Below are 26,437 nucleotides of genomic sequence, written 5' to 3'. Positions count from 1 at the left end.
AAGGATCCCCGCTCCATCTTTGCTGCTCAGTCTTCCAATCCAACTCTATCTATCCCCACCAACCCAGAACCCAGAAACTTAATCTGCTCCCCGTTTGTCCCCCTGCTCCCTGCTATTTTCTTACCTCTTTTTCACCCTGGTGCTTGTCAGTTAATCTTCGCTGGGACCCCAAGGCAGCTTTTTATAGCACTCAGAGGAGGGTGCGTGTTGGTGTGGCCACACCCTGAATTCCCTTTCCTTTGGGCAGATTGGGGCAGAGGGCACGATACCTGAGTTTTCTCAGATGTTTAAGGAAACTCAAATCCCTGGTGTACCTAAGACAATAGGGACAGGTAAGGGGCGAGGAGTTAACTAGAAAGGGGGGTACCTATGATGGGTGTGCGGTGGGGAGAGAAGCAGGGTTTAAATTCCAAGGGAACACGCTACAACAAGAGAATCTTTTTCAGGGACAGGGAAGCCAGGTAGGATGCCCTGGAGAGAAGAGATGGACCTATTTGTAGGGTCTGTTAAGAAGGAGCCATGGGCTTTTTGGGGTGTCGAGGCCTCATTCTCTCCTTCTTTCTCCCCACAAACTTTTCAGAGACCTGAAATTCTTGTCCGTGCGGTTTGGCCGAGTGTCTCGTTGGGCAGGATACCTGAGAATTCAGTGCACTGCCATAAGTTAGGAGGAAGGTGGCCCTTGGGGAAGGGGTCAAGTTCCTCAGAACGACCCAGCATGCTAGGTGGGAATGGCAACTGGCTGTAATGATTAGGTCACTTCTTACTCTGTACCCACTCATAGCTGACCACCAGAGTTCAGGCTCACATTGACTCCCACATGAACTTCCTGCTTCCAGTCTCTCCATTTTCCAAGCTATCTTTCCCACAACAGCCCAATTCATTTTCTTTTTTCTAACTCTTACTTTCTGTCTTAGAAACAACTCCAAGATAGAAGGGCAAGGGTTAGACAATCAAAAGTAAGCGACTTGTCCAGGGTCACCCACCTAGAAAGTGTCTAAGGCTAGATTTGAAACCAGATCCTCCTGACTCCAGCTCCGGTGCTCTATCCATGAGCCACCTAGCTGCTCCTAGAATATAAGCTTTTGGAGAGTAGGTTCTGTCATTTCAAAATCTTTGCATCCTCAGCACAGAGAACATAAGAAACAATGAATACATATTTGTTAAATTGAACAGATAGAGAGAAACAAAGGTGCTGAGGGAAGATAGAAAATCTCAGATTGGGGTCTTTTCCTTTCCCAATAACCATTATTCAGGAATTAACTGAGAACCTGCTCTACACTCACAACTATTCCAGGCACTATGGGCAAGTATAAAAGAAGGACAAGATATAGCTTTTATCCTTGAGGAGTTAATCATCTAAGAAGGGAGATCCCATCACACGAAAAACAATTGGAGAGTGATTCCATGAGATCTCTTATGAGAGTGATAATGAATTTATTTATTTATTTTTAAACCCTCACCTTCCGTGTTGGAGTCAATACTGTGTATTGGCTCCAAGGCAGAAGATTGGTAAGGGTGGGCAATGGGGGTCAAGTGACTTGCCCAGGGTCACACAGATGGGAAGTGGCTGAGGCCAGATTTGAACCTAGGATCTCCCCTCTCTAGGCCTGGCTCTCAATCCACTGAGCTACCCAGCTGCCCCCAGTGATAATGAATTTAATGAGCTTCAGAAATGGGAATTCACTGCAGGCTAGAGTAGTGGTCAAAGAGGGTTTCATGGAGAAAGCTGGATTTGAACTGGATTGGGCAAGGCAAGTCGCATTTGGACAAGTGGATGGCAAGAAGATTTTTTTCTGTTTTTACTTTTTTTAAATTAATAGAATTTTTTTCAAGCATCTCAGTTCCTCCTTCCATACCATAGAAGGCATTATCCAGGAGACAGATGTGTATATATAAATTATACCTTTCAAGTTTCCATTTTACAGTTCATTCTCTGGAGGTAATGTTCACAATCTAGTCTTCAAGTAGCAAGTCTGTAGCTGTGTATGATGTTTTCTTGCTTCTACTTATTGGAAGAAGACTCTCTTCAAACCTATCCTATATTTAATATCTATAATTATTCAACCTACCAGATTATATTTCTACTTCACTCATATCATTCCCTTGCTTAAGAACCTGCTATGGCTCCCCACTGCCTACAAGACAGAGTGTAAATGGTCAATGTTACCTCCAGAAAATGAATAGAAAGGTGAAGCATTTATATTTACAGAGATATTTTCTTTGATGTGGAGAGAGTGAGGAAGGGCTGGGACACTCGTGAACAGGACTTATTATGTAGTTATGAAGAAAAGAAAGCTAAACATATAGGAGATTGGTGATTTAGAAAAAAAAAAGAAGTCTTATTTTGTCAGTCTTAAGTTAGAAGGAACTTTTTCCTTCTCTGAACTCCCATTTGACTTGGTTGATACCCTACAGATGGCATTGTACAGTAATGTAGACACCATGCTTACACAGGATCTAGGTGATGGATGATGCGTTCTTGCTTTCCCAGTTACCATTGTCATTAAGCAGGGCCATGTTGTTACTCCATGTTTTTAGCATGATGTTTTCAGCTATGTCAGTTGCCTTCAATAAGATGAAAATGGCATTTGGGTACGCTACTGAACTCTAAGTAAATGATTTCACTTGGAAAGACTACCAGCCAACACTCAAGCGGAGGATCAGTCAGTGGAGGACTTTCTATTCACAGATGATCTTGCCCTCTGTGCAGCCTCTGAGACTGAGATGCAACAGACTGTGGTTCCATTCTCTGCCACTTGGGCTAATTTTTTTTTAAATAAAAAAATAAACTATTTATTTAAAATATATATAAGGGTAAAAGGATTTCTAATTCTAAGGGATTCTAACTCCACCCAAATAAACTCCCAGGTTCCGCAAGGAACCACTTCTCCTGTGGTTCTCAGGCTACACTAATCCTCCCTGACCTAACAACATTTATACCATTCTAACTAAAACTACCACTATATTTCTTAACTTTGCCTTTAAGTTATAAAGATAAACAAGGCTAGCTGGTTGAGTCTCAACAAGAATCAGGTTAGGTCTCTGAGCCTTAACAGACTCAGAGTCACTTGGGCTAATTTTGACCTGATGATTCACACAAAGAGAACAGAGGCTCTCCACCAGCCAGCACCTCACCATCTGTACAAGAAACCCTCAATTACAGCAAATGGAGAAATGGCAAATACCGTGGCTAAGTTCACTTCCCTTGGCAATAGACTTTCCAGATGTCCACAGAGATGGTGAGGTTGTGGCACGCATTGCCAAAGCTAGCTCAGTGTTTGAGAGGCTCCAAAGGAAAGTGTGGGAGAGAAGAAGTATTGGACTGCCTACCAGACTGAAGGTCTACAGAGCTCTTGTGCTGACCTCACTCACTGTTGGCCGCCTATGAAAGCTGGTCAGCATACCAGCACCACGTCAGGAAACCGAATCACTTCCATTTGAATTGTCTTGGGAAGGTCCTGAAGGTACTGGCAAGATGAGGACCAGACACTGAGGACTTTTCTCAGCCTGAACTGCCAAGCATTCATTCTACTTCAGAGAGCCCAACTCTAATGGGCTGGCCATGTTGTCTGAATGCCAAAGGCATGTTTTCCTAAAAGACTATTTAAAGAGAACTCACACAAGGCAAGCACACACAGAGAGGTCAGAAGAGATACAAGGACACTCTCAAGGTCTCTCTGAAGAACTTTGGTATCAACTGTGAGTCATGGGAGACACTGGCACAAGATTGTTCATCATGGAGTGTCCACCTCAAAGAAGATGGCAATGTTCTATGAGCAAAGCAGAACTGCAGGAGCTCAAAAGAAATGGGAGAAGCACAAATTTAGAGCCCTCTCCATCCCAAATGTTCATAGGGGCTATTTGTGCCCGACCTGTGGAAGAGCCTTCCCAAATGATAATGGTCTGATCAGCCACAATCCAGACAGATACACTGTATGTTGGATCCAACATAATGAGGCCATTTTGGTCCTCCTCCAGTACCAAGGACAACAACTACTAACCAATCTACCAGTATGGGCAAACTCCCTGATCGCCAGAATTTTTGCCTTATAACTCTATGGACCCATTGGACTTAGCAAAGGGCCTTGAATAGCAGATGTCCAATACATTTTTTTTTGTTTTATTGTTACAAATGTGACAAAAAAACCAAATGAACATTTCTCTATAAAAAGAGGAAAAGGAGACTGCATAGGAAACCAGGAATCTTCATGACATACAGCTTTAAAAAATAGTAACATGAGATAAGATTTTAGCTCATATTTGTAAGGTACTTTGTAAACCTTAGTAGACTACATAGATGTTGACCCTTATTGTTGTCACCATTTTATTATTTATTATTATTTTGAATTTAGTATAGTTAGTTCCAACACTGCTTTGTTTGTCTGTGTGCCCTCCTGAACTTCCTTCTACTCTTTTTTGTATATGTTTTTAATGATTCAAGAATATACTTTTCTTTCTTTTCTTTCATTTTTTTAGTATCATTATCAACATCCTCAAGGATCTCCCCCCTAATTCTGCCCTGAATATGCAAAAAAGAGAAGCCCTTCCTTGTAACAGAAAATGGGATCGAGTCCTTTGGCCCTTTGCTGGAGGCATGGATAAAGTAAGAGTTGGTGATTTGCAATCTTCTTCTCTCCTTTCCACTAGATTATAAATTCTTGGAGGGCATAGATTATGTTTTCTCATTTGGAGTTCTTTATCCATAGGAGGTCTTTAAGAAAAAGTCATTGAATTTGTGGAGGGCTTTGAAGCTCAGGCAGAATATCATAGATTTCATAAATTAAAATATGCTCAATACTAATATATTTGAATAATCCACTGCTAGGTGGCATAGTGGCTAATGTTGAGCTTGGAATCAAGAAGACCAGAGTTCAAATCCTGACCTCAGATATTTACTAGCTATAGGATCATGGGCAAATTACCTTTGTCTGCCAGTTTCCTCATCTGTAAAATGCAAATAATAGTAGCAACTAGCTCCCGGGGTTGTTGTGAGGATAAAATAAGATTTCAGAAATGTGCTGCAAACCTCAAGGCACTCTATAAATTGCCAGCTATTATTATTATTGAGACTCTAAGTCTCAGGGCTGGGAGTGACCTGTATTGGTAGAGGGAGTTTTTTTTTGTTCTTTTTTTTTGCGCTAGTGAAATCAGAAGTCCAGGGCTTATTCTCCCTATTTACAAAATGCCCTAAATATATCGTCCCATTTGATACTCAAAATGCTCCTGGAATATAGATGCGGATATTCCCACTTTATAGAGCCGTACTGTGGTGTCCGTATCCTGGATTTGGAGGGGAGTGCTAAGTGCCTAGGCTAAGGAAGAGAGGGACTTGCCCCCTCATCCCTGGGAGGGCTCCCCATCCTTTTCTGATTCCTTAGAAAAAGTCATCATGTCACAGCCTGGTATGCTTTATTTATTGGACAAGCTTGGCCGGTTTGCCAAGTGGCAAGACCATTGGCCTTTGCAGACACACCTACTGGCCCAAAGCATCGATCGCTATCTGGAGAGTCAGCCGAAGGGCAGCACGGGGAACTTCAAGTTATGGGGCCTTCGGTTAGTCTCATACCAACTCCCCTTGGAGGTTGAAGGGCAAGTAGTCCTGCCCTTCCCCAGGGAGGTCTTCAGGTACCAGGTCATAAATCCTCCCAAGCTCTTCATAGGCGCCACGGGGCCATTCTCCCTGGGAACGGTGAAGAGAAAATGGAGAATTGCATGGGAGAAGGGAGAACAAAACCCAGGGGAGTGAGCACCCCGTCAGTCCGGCCAGGATGGAGGCTCTTAGCATCCTCACCATTTGTGCTCCTCTGTAGGGAGCTCTCCAGGCACCAGACGTATATGGGGGGTATAGCCTTTCGACTTCATCATACAAGGGTCCGGCGCCTGCCACTTCTTCATACTCGTGATGCCAGAGACCTGGAAAGGGGACAGAAGTCAGAGGAGCCGCTGGTTAGGGAGTCCTCGGTCCTAATCCGGGAAAGGATTGGAAGAAAGATGGAGGTGGGGATGGCAGGGTGGCCTGAACATTTACCTTGATGTTGGGGTTCCTCTTCAAGTGTAGGGAGGAGCTTGGGGCTGAAGTCCTTCATGGAATGGTAATAGGGTTCCATCTCTGCTGAACTCTCCTGTTTCCACCCCCCCCAAAAAATCAATCCCCCCAGTTCATCCTTAGTCAGAGCCTTTGGGGTCTCAAGGAATGCCCTCCTCTCTTTATTATGTCATCGGGACCTGTAAGAACTCCTTCTCCATTCCATCCCCACTTCAGTCGCCCCCAGGTGGGGTCCTGGGTGTATAAAGTATGGCAAAAGACTTAGTTTCCCTCTCCTGCCTTCTCTTGCTGCCCTTATTTCTGTCTAGGAAGGACTCTGATCCATTCAGTCACTCAAAGGTGCTACCTCCTTCCAGGGGCTATTTGCGTTTTTAAAAAAGGGTCCTAAAAACAGAATCCCAGGCACTAGGGACACACGGATTGGGGAAAATATTCAGGAGTGGGAGTGGAGGGGGGGGGTGGCTTTTCTAAACCCATTCAAATCATAGAAGAAACTAGAGATGAAGTGGATAGAACACTGGACCTGAGTTCCAGTCCCACCTCACCACCAAGCTGTGTGATCCTGGACAAGTCACTTAACCCTGTTTGCCTCAGTTTCTCTGTGTGTAAAACAGGGATAATAATAGCACCCAGAGCTGTTGTGAGGATTATTCTGAGATAGGATTTGTCAAGGGTTCTGTCCACCCAAAAGCCCTGCATAAATAAATGCTAGCTATTATTCTCCAAGTAGGTCAAGGAACCATCTCCTCCCAGGGCTTTCCTGCATCCCGCCCACTTCCCCCACCCAGCCTCACCGTGGTACTCGGGGCATTCCTGCCACTCGATCTGCTCTCTTCATATTCGTTCCCAGCTCGAGCCTCTGACCTGCCATGGGGGGCAGGAAGGGTCTGGCAGTCAGCTTCTTCTCCCACCCTTGTCCTTCCCGCCCTCCACCCTCCCATTCCTCCCTTGTTTCCCGTCAGTCAGTAGACCTCTCCCTGTAGGAGAGCTCCTTCCTTACCCTTCCTCTGTCTTTTCCTCTTTGGTTCCTGAGGGCAGAATGAGAGCGGAAAGAGTGAGGGTGGGCCCACTGGGGGCCATCTTCGCAGGGAGTTTGGGAAAGCAGATCCACCCTCCCTTGGTACCCAGAGGAGCCCAGTCCACATCCTTCTCTCCTCCCTCGTGCCTCTGAGGCGGGATGTCCTTACCCTCTGAGGAACGCCTCCGATATTTCTGCCTCCAGAAGACATATCCGATGCAGGAGGCATTGGAGAGGAGTAGCAGAACCCCCAGGGCAAAGAGGATGGGGAGCAGGAACCACTGAGGCAATTCTGGGGGCAGAAGGATCAGGGACCTCATGGGGGGAAAGAGGAAGGACGGGGAGGGGGAACTCTCCTTCCATTTTGTTAGAGGGAAATGGAGGATAAGAGTCCCAGCAGATCAGAAGCATCAGGAAACACAAACAGGAACCGGATGGACAGCCACAAGGAAGGGGAGAAACGGTCAGACCCACTCAGTCCACCTGAGGAGTTCAGACACACACTCAGCCGCTTCCAAGGAGATAAACTGCTCACGGGAGAAGTCCAACACCGACTCCCTCCAGAGAGATGGACTGCTCCCAGCAGCAACTCACTCTCCAGAGTTCTGGAGTCTTCCCTGGCTCTGCTTTGCAGCATGTCCTACTTTTCCTCAATTTCCCTATAACAATCCTCACCATCCAATGCCTACCTACTCTCTCGCATCTCCCTGGCCTTCCAGATTTGCTCTAGGAGACCCTGCACTCGGATGCCTGCTTCATCTCACCACATTCACATTCCATCATTCATTCATTCAGCATCAGGCAGTCAGTCAACAAACTTTTATTAAGCTACTGGGGGACACAAAGGCAAAACCAGTCTCTGCCCTCAATGAGTTTACCTTCTAATCGTTAAGAACAGCTATCGAGGGGCAGCTGGGTAGCTCAGTGGATTGAGAGTCAGGCATAGAGACGGGAGGTCCTGGGTTCAAGTCCAGCCTCAGACACTTCCCAGCTGTGTGACCCTGGGCAAGACACTTGACCCCCATTACCCACCCTTACCACTCTTCCACCTAGGAGCCAATACACAGAAGTTAAGGGTTGAAAAAAAAAAAAAAAAAAAAAAGAACAGCTATCAACAAACAGGTTGTTCAAAGAATGCTGGATTTGGCATCAGAGAACTGAGTTCCAATGCCAGCAATGCTGCCTATATGACTAGAGCAAATCATTTAGCCTCTCCAGCCTCAGTTTCCCAATCTGTGAAATGAAGGGATTAGACCTGATAATCTTATAAAGTCTGTCCAGGTCTTAATCCTTGACTTTTGTTATCCCTAATCCGATACTTGCAATGGCTTCCCATTGCTTGTAGGATCAAGGATAGTATTATCTGGCATTCCTTTTCCAATCTTACCTCCCGCCTCTGCCCTCCAGACAGGGAAGTCTGGCCATCATGGCTGTTCCTGGTATCTGAAATGTCCTTACCCCGGAGAGTATTGCTGAATTTTCAAAGTCTAGTTCAAGCCTCACCTCTTTTATGTCATGGTTTAACATTGGGTTATTTGTTGTTCATTTGTTTCCAGTCATGCCTAACTCTTTGTGACTCCTTTTGAGTTTTTCTTGGCAAAAATCCTGGATGAGTTTGTCATTTCCTTCTCCAGTTCATTTTATGGATGAGGAACTGAGACAAACCAAGTCAAATGACTTGTCCAGGGTCACACAGCTAGTAAGTGTCTGAGACAGGATTTAAATTCAGGAAGACGAGTCTTTCCGACTCTAGGCCCAGCACTCTCTCCACCGTGCCACCTAGCTGCCCCATGCCGGATTATACTGCACATTGTTCTGTAGTGTTTGTAAATTATTTCATATACATCTTGTCTTCTCAACTGGTGCTAAGGTTTCCAAAGGTGGGGACCGACTTGCAGCTTTCTCTGAATCCCCCACAGTGCCTCGAAAAGGATTAGGCACCAAGTAGTACTCGGTAAACATTTGATGAATTAAATTCAGTGAAGAAGGGAAGGAGAAGCTAAAAGGACTTTGGAGAGGAGCAGAAAGGTGAGTTAACTGGTCAAGGGGAGGGCAGGTAGCTAAAGGGGATGTGGATGGGGCCACACGGAGGGAGGAACTAGATTATGTGGACTTCTTTCCTAGGCAAAAAAAATAATGGAGATTGGAAATCCTCACCAGTTTCTGTGGGGGACTGGTCTTCTGTCTTCTCAGATGACTCTTCCATATCTAGTAAAAGAAAACGAGCATGCTGGATTAATTCCAGGATACCAGAATGCCCCTCTAATACTGACAGTGTTTACCCTCTTCTAGCTAAACTCTGGATGGAATCTATATCATACCTATGAATCTCTACAGCAGGATTAAAGATCAGTTTCTTTTTTTGTCAGTCTTTATTAATCTTTTTTTAATTAATTAAACCCTTACCCTCTGTCTTAGAATCAATCCAGTTTATTGGGTCCAAGGCAGAAGAGTGTTAAGGCCTAGGGGATTGGGATTAAGTGACTTGGCCAAGGTCACACAGTTAAATCTAGTTGTAGTCACCATCGTCAACCTCTTCCCTATCCCTTCTCTCATCTCTAGACTTCAGAGACATCACTGGGGCTTTCTCTTCCTCCTTTTCTGAGTGCCCGACTTCTTTGTGGCCTGGTACATGCATGCTCTGTCCTCACCCATCCTTCCTCTCTTCTTTTCATTCTCATCATACTCAGGGCTGGATGGGATCTCAGAGACCATCCAGTCCAGCTGAAATCCAGACAGCAATTCCTTCTGCACTACAGATGGTACAGCCTCCCCTGGGAAGGAGAGCTTCCACCTTTGGACATGTCTGTTAAGTTTTTTCCTTGTGGAAAGCCAAAATCTAACTCTTCCATCATACTGCCCTTAGTTCCACTCCCTCTGCGGCCAAGCAGAATGAAGTCTCATCTTTCTTTCACATGACTGCCTTGAGGATAATGCTTACGTCTCCCTCTTCCTTCAGATGTCCTGCTCTTCAGGCTGTCCGCCATCTTGGTCATACTCTGTCCTGGATATGCTCCAGCTAATCAACTTCATTCATTTCCATGGTTTCAATGATCACTGTCCTGGCTCCCAAATGGTTCTCTTATACACTGATCCCTTTTCTGGGTTCCATGTAAGTATCATCTGTTACTTATGGGACATCTCTGCCTGGATACCCCACTGGCCCCTTCAATTCAACTTATCCAAAACCAAGCTCATTTTCCTTCCTCCTAAACCTGTTCTTCCCTCTGACCTTACTGTTGGTGTTCTCAGGCGCTGTTATTCACTCAGTCCCACAAATTCAAGAACTTGGGGTCCTCTTTGACCCTTCTCTCTTCCTTGATTCTCCAAGCCAAACAGTTATGAAGTTCTGCTGATTCCACCTCGCCCATATCCATTCCATTTCTGCATAGTCTCATTGTCACTCCTCAACAACACGCAGGTCCTTATGACTGACCACCTATATCCCTACCGTATCCCAGTAGATCTTGCCCTTCTACATCCTCCTTCACACAGCTGCCAGAATCATCTGCTCCTTCGTGGCTTCTAAGGTCCCTTCCAGCACTGGATCTAAGATTCTCTAAACTCTCATGCATTGATCTGGTCGTGTCCCTCCTTTACTCGACATCCAAGAACTCCTACAAGTCTAGGTCCACCTTTTCTCCTCTGTCTTCTCTCCTCTTATTCCTCTCCATGCCTGCTATGCCTAAAGCAACTGGCTTCCTCTCTGCTACCAGAACATGATCTCTTATTTTGGGTCTCTCTGTCTTTGTCAACAATGGTATCCTGGGTCTAAAATGTTCTTTCTCTTCTTTCTACAGTGGGGAGGTCACTGGACCTGATGTTAGGAGATCAAATTTGGCCTCAGATATTTCATGTAGCTATGTGATCCCCGGTAAGTCACTTAACCTCTGCCTGCCTCAGTTCCCTCAACTGGGGAAAATGGAGATTCTAATAGAACCTATTTCCCAGGGCTGTTGTGAGGATCAAATATGATAATATTTGTCAAGTACTTGAGCTCTGAATAAATGCTTGATCTCTTCCCCCTTCCCTAGTTATAAAGGCAGGATTTTCTTGATGACTTCCCAAGGGCTGGGAGCTATATTCTTTCTTTGTTTAATTTTTTTAAAAAACTCTTTTATCTTCTTAGAATTGACTCAGAGTATTGGCTCCAAGACAGAAGACTGGTAAGGGCTAGGTAATTAGGGTTAAGTGACTTGCCTAGTGTCACCCAGCTAGGAAGTGTGGAACTTCCCATCTCCAACCCTGGTGCTCTCTCCACTGAGCCACCTAAGCTGCCCCTAGTTCCTACCCTTTCCATGGACTCCCTAATGGATAATTTTCTCTAAGATCTTTCCCCAAGGCACCTATGGTGGTGACTGGCAGCCGGACTCCTCGATCAGCAAGGTCGCTGTCCCCCAGGGCATTGGTGGCCAGTAGGGAGAAATGATACAGGGTGAAAGGCCGAAGACCCTCCACAGTGAAGGTCGTGGCTTGAGGTGGGAAGACATCCACATACAGGTACCCTGGTGTCTCTGGTGCCTCATACCTGCAGGGATCACGGGGAATTTGTAGGTGACGGGGACACTCAGCTTTAGTCAGCCCTCTCCCTCCCCAATCTCTTCTCTCAGCCACTGTGGCCCCTACCTGACACGGAACCTCTGCTCCAGGCCCCCATCGAAGCCTGCTTTCCATTCCAAGCCCACAGAGTGATGGGTGATATTCGTGACCCTTAGGCCTTTTGGAGGGTCTGGGCGACCTGTCAAGGGAAGAGATGAAAGAAAAACCAGACACTCAGCTCTATTTACCCTTCCTGACATCCCTTCACACAGATGGCATTCTATGCCCATTTCCTGCCTGGGCACACGCAGGTCTAGCTTTGAAGATTTGAACTTACAAAACCAATAAATTAAAAGAGGGGCAAGGTGGGAGAGGCCCCAGCAAGATTTTCTGAAAGGGCTACACCTATTCTTCAAAGATTAAACCCTCTTAGCTCACTAGAAATAGTTTTTGAGTGGCAAAAATTCCACTTTAGGAATATAGATACTTCATGAAGTGAGGAATACATGCAATCCTTAAGGCTTTGGAACAAGAGATTTCCCAAGATTAGGGGTTCTAAACTATTTTTGTGTCATGGACCCCCTTAGTGAAGCTGGTGGGCTTCTTCCCAGAATCATGTTTGTAGACATATAATACTTAGGATGACAAAGGAAACCAGTTATGGGGAAATAAATAGTTTTTTTTCCCCATTCACATTCATGGACCTCCTACAATCTCTGGGGGTCCATAGGCCCTCAGTTAAGAACTTGTACTCTAGAAAAGGACCTACTTATAAAAAATAGTTTTGACAGCTCTTTTTGTGGTGGCAAAGAATTGGAAACTGAGGGGTTGTCTGTCACTTCACAAATGGCTGAACAAGTTGTGGTATATGGTTGTAACGGAATACTATTGTGCCATAAGAAATGACAAACGAGATGAGTTCATGGGAAGACTTATATGAACTGATACAAAGTGAAGTGAGCAGAACCAGGAGAACACTGTATACAGTAACAGAAATATCGTACCATGATCAGCTGTGAAGGATTAAACCATTATCAACAAAACAAGATCCCAAGATAAGCCCAAGGGACTCATGATAAGAAATGCTATCCACAGCCAAAAAGGAGTTGGAGTGTTATTAATTAAAGCATGTCATTTTTCACTTTATTTCCTTCATGAGTTTTTTTAATTGTATGTGCAATATGTGTCTCTTGCCATGGCATGAAGAATATGGAAATATGTATAGCTTGAAAGAATGGGTATAACCTATAATAGACTATTTACTGCCTTGGGGAAAGAGGGAAAGAATCTGAATCACAAACTATCAGAAAACAACTGCTGAAAATTATTTCTATTTGTAATTGAAAAAAATAAAAGAAAGTTAAAAAAAAGTAACTCTTGCCCTAGAGGTCCTGCCCTCTCCCTCTCATCCCCACCCCAAGCCATACTAATGCTGACGATCTGGATGTCCGTGTGGTCAGCGCCCAGGTTGTTGGTGGCTGTGCAGGTGAAGAGGGCATAGTCTTGGGCAGCTGTGACATTGGCAATGGTGAGAACACTGCTATGAACTGGTCCCTGGTGATAGGTGTGCTCGGTGTATCTGAGAGAAATGGGTAGAAAAGGAATGAAGTAAGGTCCAGGGATGGTGGGGGTGGGACGGAGATTAGGTGGAGTTATAGGCTAGATGGGGCTCGGATGGGGGGATACGGGGCAGGAGCTAAGGGAATGGCATGAGAGTTTAGGTCAGTGGCGTGTGGCGTTAGGGACAGAAGGGTGTGTGCCAAGATTTGTGGGGATAGTGTCAGGGAATGGGAATTGGGTATGGGAAGACATATCCATAATAGAAAGGTTACATTCCCAGAGGACTAGGTTTGCCATTTTCTTCTCCAACTCATTTTCCAGATGAGGAAACTGAGGCAAACAGAGTAAAGTGACTACCCCAGGGTCACACAGCTGGTAACTAGGTATCTGAGGCCAGATTTAAACTCGGGCAGATGAGTCTTCCTGACTCTGGGCCCAGTGCCAGCCAGCTGCCCTTCCCAGGGGACCAGGGCATGCAGTTTGGATCCAGGAGTGGGATGGTGACAGATTGTGGGTGAGGTGAGGAGGCATGTGGAAAGCTGAGGGTGGGTCAGTGAGTCAGGTCTGCTGTCAGTGAAGGGGGCTGACCTGGGGTCTTGGAGGTCCAGGGGAACCCCATTCTTGGCCCAGGTGAAGACAACGTTAGGGACGCCGCGTGCCCGGCAATGTAATGTCGCCGAGCTGGACCTGTCCCCGGCGGCAGCCACCTTAGTGAGGGGCTGGGGGTGTTCGACCTCAGGAGCAACTTGAGGGAGGCAATGAGGAGTGGGCATAAGAGGAAGAATTCTGCCATCTAAAATGGGGCGCAGAGGGGTTTCTCTAAGCTCTGAGATTTCAAGGGGTCACAGTGAGGGGCCTCTGAGGACCACGGGGGAGTCACCTCTAAGGTCCAGGTGGCAGATGGGTAGATCCAGATGAACTTAGTGTGGAATCCCCTCATTTGGGAGGGCCTGTTACCTACATCTCACAATCAGCTGCGAGACTGCCCGGGCAGGAGGGGCTATCCCATTGTCCACGATGCACTGGTATGGCCCAGCCTGCTCCAAGGTGGCCCGATGGATCTGAAGACGCCCCGTCAATCCTTGGGATATTTGTTCCATGTCCTCCATTTCTTGTTCTTCCTCTCCCTTCAGGGACACAGATCATACTGAGGGCCAGAAGCCCATGGCAGAGGGAGAGACACAGCTCTGGCTTCTGCCTCCCGGGACTCTCCCGGACTTGGGCTTCCCAGAACATTCCCGACCCAAAGCCTCCCTCTCTCCTCTGCCTTTCTGTCCTCTTCCAGAAGTACACAGTCTAGGAAAGTCCCCATAATCCCATGAATGGATGCTTCAGGCGAAATCCTGCCAGTTTTCTGGGGTCATGTCAAATATCTTCCTTCAGCTGGGGGTGGGCAGGGCAGGAGCCCTTGGAGAAATGCCATCACAGAGTGGGCAGGGATGTGCCACCCAGGGTTGAGGGTTGACTCGGGTAAAGGAACAAGGCTGTGAAGTCGAAGCTGGGGTTGGGGGGAGGCGTAGGGGAATCCCTCACCAGCCTCTCCCACCGAAACATGTCTGGAAGGACAGGGTTGGCATCGACGATGCAAAGAATCTCAGCCGATCCGCCTATATCCACCTCGGTGAGATCCTGGATGGTCCGGATGGTGGGGGGATCTGGGGAGGCAAGAGGGGCAAAGGGCAGGTGAGAAAGCCTGGGGGGGGTGTGGAGGACGAGGGGAAGTCCAGCCTGATGATGGTCTCACAGTGGATGTCCAGCCTGATGATGGTCTCATTGACGCCCTCTGCATTCTGACAAAGCAGCCGGTACTCCCCGCCATCTCCCTTTGTCAAGTTCCACAGTTTCAGGGCTCCTCCAGGGAGGATCCGGTGTCTGGGACCCCCATCTGGGAAGTGAAGGGAGGGATGCAACATCAAAAAGGATGTTCAGGGGGCAGCTGGGTAGCTCAGTGGAGTGAGAGTCAGGCCTAGAGACGGGAGGTCTTAGGTTCAAACCCGGCCTCAGCCACTTCCCAGCTGTGTGACCCTGGGCAAGTCACTTGACCCCCATTGCCCACCCTTACCAATCTTCCACCTATGAGACAATACACCGAAGTACAAGGGTTTTAAAAAAAAAAAAAAAAAGGATGTTCTTCCTTCCCAGAACCCTTCAGGACCATAGTCTCTTTTCCAAGGGTCTTCTCTCCCACTTCAGGTACCTGGACTCAGTTTGCTTCCCTGGAAGCTCCAGTTGAAGAACTCTGGGGCTGGGTTGGCAGACACAGAGATGGGGAACAGCGCTCCCCCATGTTCCTGGGCTTCCACTTTGAGGACCTGATCGTCCAGGAACTTGGGAGGGTCTATGAGGACAGGGAACGTGATTACTGGGACCTGTGTGTGGAGCCAGGCTCCGGCCTTGGGGAGGGGAGGAGAAAGTCACCAGACATCTGTTACTCGTTCACTGTGTGCCAGGCCCTGTGCTAAGCTTGGCGTGGTTCCTGGGTCTGGCTCGGGATCAGGGATGGGTCACGGGCCCCCTCCCCAGCCTGGCCACCCCCCAGAACACGCACAGAGAACCTGGAGCCGATAGAAGGCGCTCACGGTCTCTTGAAGCTCAGGGCTGTTGGCCTTGCAGATGACCCGGTGGCCGTGGTCCTGGGAGGACACATGAAGAAATATGCTCCCCGAGGCCTCCGAGCCCCTGAACCGGGATGGCTTGTGCTTGAAGGGCACTCCTTGGAGCCTGGGAAGGAGGGGGACGTGAGGGGGCGTCGGGAGCCCCGGGGACAGCTCTGGGGGCTGGGATTCTTCAGGCCCAGCCAGGGGGGCCTCACCTCTCCCCTTCCTTTTCCCAGGACAGATTGGCCGGGGGATTACTGCTGAGGCTGACACACGTGAGCTTCACGGAGTCTCCGGGCCGCAGAACGGAGGTATTGGCTGAGATGGTCACGTTGATGGGAGGGACTGCCACGAGGAGGAAAGGGATGCGTGTGTGTGAAAAATGCTCTCGTGCCATCCCCAAATTTCCATCTAGAGGGTATGATAACTTTCCAGAACCTTCCATCCAACACCCTTTCCCCTTTCCCCCAGGGGTGAGAGTTTCCCAAGCCCCATCCCTTGGGGCTCCCTTCCCAAGAGGATCAGGGTGATGCCTCACACTGCACGTGGAACTTGGTGGAAGCCGAGGCTTGGTCGTTAGTGGCCTTGCAGTTGGAGGTGGTCTTGCAGGTGTAGATGGCCTGGTTGTCACTAGGGTCCAACTTTAGGACCAACTCTCTCGTGAAGGTGTTTCCTGACTTCTCCACACTGCTCCGTGACCTCTGCTCTGTGGCTGACTTGGGTTCTACCACCGGCTTCTTATCCTTGAAATCCATTCCCGTCCCAGCCCCCAGAATCCCTTGGCACCCAATAGCCAGTTGGGCATTTCTTTCCTCCTCCTCCTCCTCCTCCTCCTCCTCCTCCTCCTCCTCCTCCTCCTCCTCCTCCTCCTCCTCCTCCTCCTCTTCCTCCCATTTCTCAGTCTCGACTCTCCTCCCCACCCTTCCTTCTGAAGCTGTTCCAGGTTCAAATTCCTCCTCAGCATTCTTCTCTCTCCCCTCAGAACTCTCCTTGCTTAGGTAAAATCCCAGAATCCTGATCCCCAGAATCCCCCACCAGTGCATCATACAAGTGGCCTCCCAGCACAGAGAGCCCCAAATTCCTGGCATTTTCTATTCTCAGCGCCCCCACCTCGCCCCGCTTTATAGGCACACCTGCTTCCCTGGGAAGGAATTTCTGCCTTTTAGGAATCCTCAAAACCCTTCCTGAACCCGAGTTTTCCACACTAACCTTGCACCAGGAGAGAGAGGGATCTGGGTTGCCCCCTGTGGCCAGACACAGGAGCCGAATGTAGTTTCCTGCTCGAAAAATTTCCCCCTCCGGGAAACTCTCAATCCAGAGTCTTTGGATAGGATCTGGTGGGTGGTAGGGAAGGGGGAGATCAGCCTTTTTTCATCCCAAATTCTCCCTGAACTTAAGCTGTGGGGTCTAGGAAAGGGTCTCGGAGGGAAATGTCCTCAGGGAGCAGCCTGGACTATTGAAATAGTCTCCCAACGGTTCTCTGGGTCTCTAGCATCCCTAGTCTCCAATTCATGCAGCTGGCAAATGGACATTAAGAAAGCATGGACCTGATTATGCAGGTCACTCCTCTGCTCAAGAAGCTTCAGTGATTCTCTATTCCCTCTAGAAAAAAATACCAACCCTCTGTTTCGCCTTAGACACCCTTTCTGCTCTGGCTCTAGCTTGGTTTTCCAGGCCAGTTAATGCATTTCTCCTCTTCACGCAATCTTCATTCCACCCCATCTAGCTTACTTGGCAGACGGGGATACACAGCATTCCATCTCTGGGAGCCCCAGATGACACCTCCATTTCCAGGAATCCTTGCGTTATACCAAGATACTCCAAGATCACCTTTCTACATTTTCCTATTTGTTGAGGCCTTCCTACCCAGTCACTGTGTATTTATTTGGTTATCTAGTCTATGACTATTATCAATCTTGCCCCTACCAGTTTCCCCAGTTCCCACAGAGGGCTGGCTTGGATCCCTGCGGTATTTATATCCCCAGACCCCAGTTTTAAGCCTGGTACGTAATAGGTGCTTACTAAAAGCATGTCTGGGGCAGCTGGGTGGCTCAGTGAGAGCCAGGTCTAGAGCTGGGAGGTCCTGGGTTCAAATATGGCCTCAGGAACTTCCTAAACTGTGTGACCCTGGGCAAGTCATTTACCCCTCATTGCTTAGCCCTTAGTACTCTTCAGTCTTGGACATAATGCACAGTATTGATTCTAAGAGCAAAGGTAAGCGTTTTTTACAAAAATAAAAGCATGTCCATTGATTGGGAGGTCAAAGAATGTTCTGTTAGGTTGCTGACGACTCCAGGGGACTCACATTTCACATTGAGTGTGACCGATTTCTTGAGGGTCTCCTTGGCAAAAGCCTCACTAAAGGCCTCACAGGTCAGCATGAGCCCGTTGTCTGCCCTTCTCACAGTGTAGGTCACATTCGACATGGTCACTCGGCCACCGTGCAAGCCCTGAGGATGGAATCAGAAGCTAAATTGGGGCCTCCAGCCCTCCAGCCCAAAGATTTCCTCAGGACCCACTTAAGGTGGACCCAAGCCTTGGGGTCCTCCTCAGTCCCTACCAGTTTGCCCAGGCCCCACAGAGGGCTGGCCTGGATCCCAGCTGTGTTTATCCCCAGAACCCAGTTTTAAGCCTGGTATATAATAGGTGCTTAATAAAAGCCCATCTAGGGCAGCTTGGTGGCTCAATGAGAGCCAGGTCTAGAGCTGGGAGGTCCTGGGTTCGAATATGGCCTCAGGAACTTGGGGACCCTCCTCCTTGGGGACCAGGGCTGGAGCCCTCAGAACTCACATCAGTGACGGTTACGTCTGTGGGGATCAGCTCCCGCCACCCCAGCCACCAGCGCAGGAGGACTCCGGGGTTGCTAGACTTGGTGTAACAGGAAAAGGTTGTGGTCTTGTTTTCTTCTAGGCTTGTGGAGCCCAAGATGATGATGGCGCTGGGGGGGACTGGAAGGAGGGAGATGGAGAGATGTGAAGATGGCACCAGTCAGAGCTAGAACGAGGCCGGGGTGGCTGGCTGGGGCTTTCTCCCCATCAGGACCCTGCACTTTGCCACCCCCAAGCTCCCACTCTTACGGCGCTCCCTCTGCTGCCAGCTGCCTTCCCCAGTTTGTCTCAAGGGCCCAGGGCACTCGCTGGCTGCTCCTCTGGAGGAAGGGCTGCCCCTCCTTGTTGCCCTCCGCCATGTTTTTAGGACCCGAGCCATGCCTTTTACAGAGGACGAAAGTGACCTTCTTCCCAGTTATAAGGAAGCCTGGCGTCTATCTCCCTCTTCAAAGCAAGGCATCCCAGAGCCCCCTCTCTCTAGAGGTCCATCTCCCCAAACTGCATCTGCCCTGGGCACCAGAATTCCCAGTCACGGTTCTGGTGCCCAAGCTGGGGGCACTAAACGAAGGCTGGGGCAGAGGAAGGGGACACACAACTTCAGCACAGAAACTAGTGACTCCGAGGAGACTCTGGGACGGAACCGGGCCGAGGGCAGCTCTCACGATCCCGCGGTCCTCACAGGTGATGTGCAGCGTGATCACGTGCTCTTGAACCTCAGGGGACACGCTGTTCTGGGCCTCACAGCTGAGCTGGGCCCCATTGTCCTCCGGCTGAATGGTCAGGGGCAGGAGGCTTCGGGCCAGGGCCTGCTTGTGGTCAGTCTCCCAAACTGTGGAGATCACCTTCCCGTTCTGGTGTGGGGAGAGGGTGGAAAAAGTGAACGGGGGGTCCTGGCACTGAAAGCCTCGTTTTCCCAGATCCCCCACCTTACCTTTAGCCACTGTAGCGTGGCCAGAGGGTTTCCCCCTCGTGACACACAGAGCAGCTCCAAATTCTGTCCGGCTTTAGCTTTCCCTTCCAGCTGGCCTGGCCACTCAATGACAGGAGGGCCGGGGGGAACTGGGGAGAAGGGACCCAGAGGACGTTCAGCCCTGGACGTCCTCAAAGAGACCCAGAACGTAGCTTCCTCTACGTCCCACCCTGGCCTCCCATTTCCCAGTGAGTCGCGATGCCTATGCTTCCCGGAGGGGAACATGCTGGACTCTCTCAGTGAATGAACAGGGCCCCCCCTTCCCACCATGTGCTGGCGCCCTAACTCACACAGAATGTTCATGGTGAAAGAAGATTTCAAGGGCTCCTTCATGGCTGGATTGATCACTTCACAGGCCAGGAGTTTCCCGTTGTCAGAGGGCCTGGGAGTCACCCTAGGCAGAGAGGGATTCAAAGGGAGGGCCAGGGAGGAGACTAAATTGGGGGGAAGAGTTTGGGTCCTTGGGGGTCCATGGCCTGCCTTCCCACCTTACCTGACTGTAGCCTCGGTGGTAACGAATTTCTCCTGGGATCCAGGATTTGTGTAGGGAAAGACATCCGGAAGCAGCCAGGTGTCTGCTTAGCAAGAAGAAGGGGGAAAGGGAGGGAGAGACACACACAGAGCTAGATCAGGAATTAGGGAGAATGGGGGGACCACATCTCCCAGTGATCCAAGGGAGCTTATCCCCAAGATCCAAGCTTCCTTGGTTTTGCCTCTCTCGCTCTGCCCTCCACAGCCACACATGCCGATCTCTATCTGTGGTCTACTTTTGGGGTTCTCCCCACCATTCCATCTCCCTCCTAAGTAGCCTGCTAATACCTCCACCTGACTAACCCAGGCCAAACTCATGCTCTGGTCAACCAAACCCCCTTCTTCCTGCCTTCCCTTCTCCGGTTAATAGCCCTGCCCTCCTCCAAGTCATCTCCTTCCTCCCCTCCCACATCCAATCAATCCCAAGAGCCTGTTGATTCTATCCCAGCCCTGTACCCCCACACAGCATAAGTGCAAGCTCAGGATTTCCTGGCCCCTGCCTTGGAATATTCCAGCAGCCTCCTCACTTATATCTTGGCCTCTAGACCCTTCCTCCCTCCAATCCATCCTGCACAAACGGCCAGATTTAGCTTCGTGTGACTGGCTCTGGTTCTTTATTTTATTAGAGACGTTCCTGCTGGAACCTTTCAGTGGTTTCCCATTTCTCAGAGGATAAAGTCCAAATTCCTTGCTTTGATCTTGAGTCCCTCCTATGGCTTTGTTCCCTGTTGCTCCCATTTTTGTTCCCCTCCGCTCCAGCCCAATGAGTCCTTCTCGCTCTCTTTGACCATATCTTTTCTCCTCGTACAATTCCACAGACCTCGGAATGCCCGTCTGAGCCAAATCTAGTCTCTGCCCATCTCTCAGTGTCCAGGTCAAATGGCATCTCCACCAGGACGTCTTGCCTGATTCTTCCAAAAGGAAGTCTATTTATCCTTCCCTGAGCTTCCAATATAGTTCAGACCTTTAAATGCCCTTTCCCAAGCGGTCTGGGGTTAGAGGAAGGGAAGGGAAGATACATTCATTCAGTGCCTTCTATGTGCCAGGCACCTTGCTTAGAACTTGACAAATATTATTTCATTTGGCCATTCCTGGGCACATACCTTCTCTTTCCTACTATAGAAGAGCTTGGACAGAAATGCTAGGACATAGTCAGGGCCTGGACTCCTGATTTAATTGATAGAGGTTCCTCCTGGATAAGGAGGTTTCCCATGTCAGTGGAGGTCCTTGTGGGGGGAAGCTTTGACTGGGGTAGCCATCAGAGGACAGAGGGGGTTGGCACGGTAGCTCTTAAGCCATTTATCGTCTCTAAAAGGTGGCCTTTGGCTCTGGGAGTCGGTGACTTGCCCAGGGACACACAGCCAGAATGTGTCAGAAGTGAAGCCTAAGGGATGGCATTTGATTCACTTTTGGATTTCCCACAAACTACCCCCCCCCAATAAAACAGCAGACACTCAATGCATCCTCATGGAATTGGTAACTATGAATTAGTGAATGGATAGAGTATCAGGCCTTAAGTCTAGAAGACCTGAGTTCAAATCTGTCCTCAGATACCCTGGGCAAGTCACTTTACCCCATTTGCCTCAGTTTCCTCATCTGTAAAATGGGCTGGAGAAGGAAATGGCAAACTAGCGTCTTTGCCAAGAAAATCCCAGATGGGGTCAGAAGAGCCGGACACGACTGAAATGGCTGAATGACCACAAAATATTGGTCTCACCAAAAAGTCTCAGTCACATACACCCACTCACCCTGGTGAAAGGAGATCTCAGCCTCTGGTTTAGAGTCACTGGAGGTGCAGGTGACTGAATACTCCTCTCCAGCAACCCAGGTGACCAAGCTCCCAACCTCAGGATTCATTTGTATCGCCTTGGGAGGTACTGAAGGAGGAGGAGGGTCAGAGAGCAGAGAATCTCACCCCAAAGTCAGCGAGAATGACCCCAAGACTAGATGCCTGAGCCCCCCAAAGCTCGTAAAGAATGGGGTGACTGATGCAGGGATCTCCAAGAAGGTTCACCCCAGAATCTGGCTAAGGAGGCTCTTAGGATGGTCAGAGGCCGGTGGAGGCTCCTCTCTGGGGGGCCTGGGGCTGAGGTCAGGGTGGAGCAGAGGGAAGGGAGGAACCCTGCTAAGAACTTGGGGCCCTGAGGGCCAGAGCTCATACCTAGCACAGTGACGCTGATCCGAGGAGAAATGAGCTCGGGGCTGGTCTCGGACCGGCTGACTTGGCATTCGAACTCCGCGTCGTCGCTGATATCAACCTTAGAGATGTGGAGGTGAAACTCGCCTGTCCAGAGAGATTCGGCGCCCTGAGGTTCGTTCTAGCCCAGAGAGGAGTCTTCGCTTGCATTTGTGGGGTGATGGTCAACTCTCCCAGCAGCCCAGGTCAGGAAGGTCCAACCCCGACCCAGAAGGAATCCCCTCTTCCTCCGACAAGCAGTCAAGCAGGTCATCGTCAGACCTCTGCTTGGAGGCTGCCGGTGGGGCGAATTATTAGAAGTGTTTTCCTTGGGTAACCCTGGGCCCCTCTGCCTTGGACCTTGGCAGCCAGACAGAACTCACCTTGATCGGGGTCCCCTGTCATGTGGTACCTGGGGAAGCCTGGGATCTGAGGGTTGGGACCCAACACGAAACCATCTTTCACCCACTGCACGTGCCCTTGTCGGGCCCGGACGCCGCATTTCAGTACGACGTCCTCCCCGGTGATGACCGTCACGTTGTCTGGTAGCATCCAGAAGTCCTGCCGGGGTGGGGTCTGGAGCCAGACTTTGGGGAAGAGAGAAGTCATTGGAAGGGGACGTGGAATCGAGGTCTATTAGGGGGAGGGGTGGGGGCCGATGGTCTCTCTTACCTGCCCCAAGCAGCCGCAGGAAGATTCCGGTACGCAGCGCCGCCCTGGGCATCGCCATCTCTGCCCCCCAACTCTAGCCCTTCCCTCGCTCCGGCTCAGCTCCCTGCTTCCGGATGTCTGGGAGACTTAGAGACCATCAGAGCCGAGAGGGGCCTGGCTCAAAAGCAGCCAGCTGGGGGCCTGGAAGCCCGATCTGCTCACTCCCGGGGCACCCTTCTTTTCGTTACACGCTCTCCGGAGAGCTCTGGCTCTTTCCTCCTTATTTTCCTGCTGGGGTGGGGGCAGAGCCGGGATCAGGAATCCCCCCTCGTCAGCACATGCCAGAGACATTCCTCAGCCTGACAACCCCTCCACTCCCAGGAACAGCCAACTCTGCTCCCTGCCATCTCCCTCATCCTGCCACCTTGGGAGGCATTAACTGGGCTTGTCCCTCGGGGACCGAGTGGGGCTTTCAGGGCTCCTACAAACAGAGAGCTGGAGTCGGGTGGCAGAGCGGGCAAAGTGTTGGAGATGGCATCAGGAAGGCTTGAGTTTGAATTCTGCCTCATTTATTGCCTGTGTGACTCTAGGCAAGTCACTGCAATCAGATGTTCCTATCCTTAAAATAGTTACAATGAGAGGCAACTAGATGGTTCAGTGGATAGAGCACCAGGACTGGAGTCGGGAGGACCTGGGTTCAAATCTGGTCTCAGACACCTCTTAACTGTATGACTTTGGGCAAGTCACTTAACCCCAACTGCCTCGCCCTTATCATTCTCTTAAGTGATACTAAGACAGAAGATAATGGTTTAAAAAATAAGAAAAAATGGTTACGATGAAAGCTCTTCACAAGTTTGTGGTGAGGGTCAAAGGCATTAATCTATGTTAAGAAAGGGCTGTAAACATCTGTTCTTACTACTGCCATCTGATGGAACTTTTCCTTTTACAGAGAGGGAAACTGAGTCCCTGAGAGTCTCTGGCTTTAGAGTCAGAGGCTTTCAGTTCAAATCCTGATTCGGCCACAATCTCTGAGCTCTGGGAAAGCTATTTCACACTCCAGAGCCTCCGCTCTCCCTGTGTACGTAAAACGATGGAATCCGACTCCCAAACAACTCCCTTCCAGCTCTAAGTCTGTGATCCCAGACATCTTCCTTGAGGGCGCTTCCCTCCGTCTTCGGGTGCTCACAGAAACCCAGCTCTCTCCAGAAGACGCCGTGGCTCTCGGGGCCCTTTCCACGGCTGGCCGCCCCATCTCTCAAAGCCCCTGACACATATGTAGGGCCAGGAGGAGGAGGAGAAGGCTGTAAATATTTCTCCTTTCAGCCCTTCCTCCAGTCTCTGTCTCTCGATCAGTCAGTAGCCCAGGTTCCTCCTTAAAGTTTAGTCTACCCTGGCCAGATCCTCAGTGGATCTCATTTGTCCTTCTCCACAATGAATGAATGAACGAAGACAAAAGCATTTTATTCTTGTTTAGTCGTGTCAGATGTGACCCCATTTTAGGTTTTCTTGGCAGAGATTCTGGAGTCGTTTTCCATTTCTTTCTCCAGCTCACTTTACAGATAAGGAAACTGAGGCCAACAGAGTGAAGCAACTTGTCCAGGATCATACATCCAGGAAGTGTCTTAGGCTGGGTTTGAACTCAGGTCCTCCTGACTCCAGGGTCACTACTTTATTTCACCATCTAACTGACCCTTCTTTTTAAAAAATTTTCATTTATTTATTTATTCATTTGTTTGTTCATTCATTCATTCATTCTTTCGTTCATTTGTTTATTTGTTATTTTTAAGACCCTCACCTTCCATCTTGGAGTCAATACTGTGAATTGGCTCCAAGGCAGAAGAGTGGTAAGGGTTAGGCAATGGGGGTTAAGTGACTTGCCCAGGGTCACACATCTAGGAAGTGTCTGAAGACAGATTTGAACCCAGGACCTCCTGTCTCTAGGCCTGGCTCTCCATCCACTGAGCTACCCAGCTGCCCCCTAACTGGCCCTTCTTAAACACTTACCAAGTGCTTATTGGAAGCCAAACATGAGCTAAGCACTGAGGAGAGGAACACAAAAGTGAAGGAAGTTCTTACCCTGAAAAAGCTTATATTCTAAAGGAGTAGACCACCCCTGGGGGGCAATTAGGTGGTCCAGTGGATGAGTTCCAAGCCTGGAGTCAGGAAGACTTGAGTTCAAATCTAGTCTCAGACTCTAGCTGTGTCACCCTGGGCAAATCAATTAACTCTGTTTGCCTCAGTTTCCTCATCTGTAAGATGAGCTGGAGAAAGAAATGGCAAACCAGTCTAGTATCTCTGCCAAGAAAACTCCGAATGGGGTCATGAAAAGTTGGCTACAATTGAACTACATCAACAGAAGCCATCCCTAAAGCTCGGGAGGTGTGGAAGTCGGGAGAGGGTAATTTAGGCTAGTGTCTAGCCCTTGCCTCCTTCAAATGCCCTTGGCCCCCATGAACTGTCTTCAGGCTACCTCAACCGTCCTTGAACATGGAGAGAAAACCTCCCACCCACCCCCAGCCCCTTTCTTTATTTTTTCTTAAACCTCTTTGATTTCCTACCCAATGGGGTGACTTTATCAGAATGTGGTGTGTGCCTAGGAGGAGGTGAGTTCATCTGGTGGAAGCCCCTGCAGGGACCAGTAAAGGTCAGTTAAACCACAGCGAGCAAAGGAGCTCCTTTCAGGGGTGAGACGTGCCAGCCAGCCCAAGTAGAGTTCGGGAATTCCGAGGCTAGCGTGTGACCTAGAACAAGTCGGTTGGCCTATCTTGGCCTCAGATTCCTCATCTATAAAGTGGTGGGACTGGATGAGATGGTTGCCGAGGTCTCTTCCAGTTCCAAATCTGGGATTCCCCATTATAAATCCCTTCCCACCAAGTCTGGAGGTGAAAAGAGTGGACGAACCCAGCAGCTTTTCATGGAGGAGAGGCACAGACGGTGTGTGGAGTCACTAATTATTATGAGCCCGGGGAGATCTCAGATCCAAGGGAAGAAAGAAAACAGGAGGTGCGTGGCACAGTGAGAAGGGCCCTGGCTTTAGAGTCAGAAGATTTGGGTTCAAATCCTGTCTTTGATGCTTTGCCTCACCCTTCCTGGGCCTCTGGAGTCCCTTCGAGCTAGGATCCCATAATCATAGGTTAGGAGGGCAGCATGTAAAAGAATAGAAGCATTATATCTTGTTTAAAGATGGGAAGGTAGGTGGCTCAATGCATGGATAGAATGCTGAGTTTGGAGGCAGGGAGATCTGAGTTCAAATCCAGCTCCAGACACTAACTAGCAGTGAAACCCTAGGCACATTACTTAACCTTGTTTGCCTCAGTTTCCTCATCTGTCAAATCAGCTGGAGAAGGATATGGCAAACCACTCCAGTATCTTCACCAAGAAAATGGCAGACAGGGTCATAAAGAATCAGACACAACTGAAACTACTGAACAAAGGGGAGGAGGATCCAATCTTGGATGGGGCAGAGGGTGACAAGATTTCAATATGCAAGGTCCGGGCAAGGATGGACCTTCCCTCCAGCC

General features: G+C 49.2%; 1 protein-coding gene across 3 annotated transcripts; it reads right to left on the bottom strand.

The window, feature by feature from the left end:
• Nucleotides 1-5,392: 5,392 nt before the first annotated feature.
• Nucleotides 5,393-23,026, bottom strand: NPHS1 (NPHS1 adhesion molecule, nephrin). Of its 3 annotated transcripts, XM_044667454.1 has the most exons (29): nt 22,938-23,026; nt 22,649-22,852; nt 22,251-22,373; nt 21,838-21,966; nt 20,052-20,133; nt 19,849-19,952; nt 19,520-19,647; nt 19,268-19,439; nt 18,551-18,708; nt 18,066-18,210; nt 16,970-17,094; nt 16,299-16,503; nt 15,976-16,105; nt 15,712-15,884; nt 15,361-15,501; nt 14,908-15,048; nt 14,697-14,818; nt 14,125-14,290; nt 13,752-13,908; nt 13,031-13,182; nt 11,691-11,802; nt 11,411-11,592; nt 9,222-9,272; nt 7,234-7,356; nt 7,047-7,074; nt 6,841-6,910; nt 6,029-6,122; nt 5,792-5,913; nt 5,393-5,680 (listed from the first exon to the last, which is right to left on the bottom strand). In XM_044667454.1, the coding sequence occupies exons 1-29, from the start codon at nt 22,993-22,995 to the stop codon at nt 5,561-5,563; spliced, it is 3,717 nt and encodes a 1,238-aa protein (XP_044523389.1). In that variant the 5' UTR covers nt 22,996-23,026; the 3' UTR covers nt 5,393-5,560. The 3 variants fall into 3 exon arrangements, with proteins under 3 accessions (XP_044523389.1, XP_044523390.1, XP_044523391.1); XM_044667455.1 differs by lacking the exon at nt 22,938-23,026 and having other exon boundaries at nt 6,029-6,080; nt 22,649-22,694; XM_044667456.1 differs by lacking the exons at nt 5,393-5,680; nt 5,792-5,913; nt 6,029-6,122; nt 22,938-23,026 and adding an exon at nt 6,133-6,280 and having other exon boundaries at nt 22,649-22,694.
• Between the last annotated feature and the right edge of the window lie 3,411 nt (nt 23,027-26,437).

This window comes from Gracilinanus agilis, chromosome 3 (assembly GCF_016433145.1).
Source record: "Gracilinanus agilis isolate LMUSP501 chromosome 3, AgileGrace, whole genome shotgun sequence".
In the NCBI taxonomy this organism is placed as follows: Eukaryota; Metazoa; Chordata; class Mammalia; order Didelphimorphia; family Didelphidae; genus Gracilinanus; species Gracilinanus agilis.
This window is presented reverse-complemented; position numbering and strand designations above follow the sequence as displayed.

Bases quoted from the DNA above. Each gene is read 5' to 3' on its own strand.
- NPHS1 (XM_044667454.1), bottom strand. From the start codon at position 22,995: ATGGCGATGCCCAGGGCGGCGCTGCGTACCGGAATCTTCCTGCGGCTG. The intron at 19,648-19,848 runs GTGAGTTAGGGC...CCTTCTCCCCAG, and splicing joins TTTCACCATGAACATTCTGT to TTCCCCCCGGCCCTCCTGTC. The intron at 9,273-11,410 runs GTGCCTTGGGGA...TTCTTTTACTAG, and splicing joins GCTGCCAGTCACCACCATAG to ATATGGAAGAGTCATCTGAG.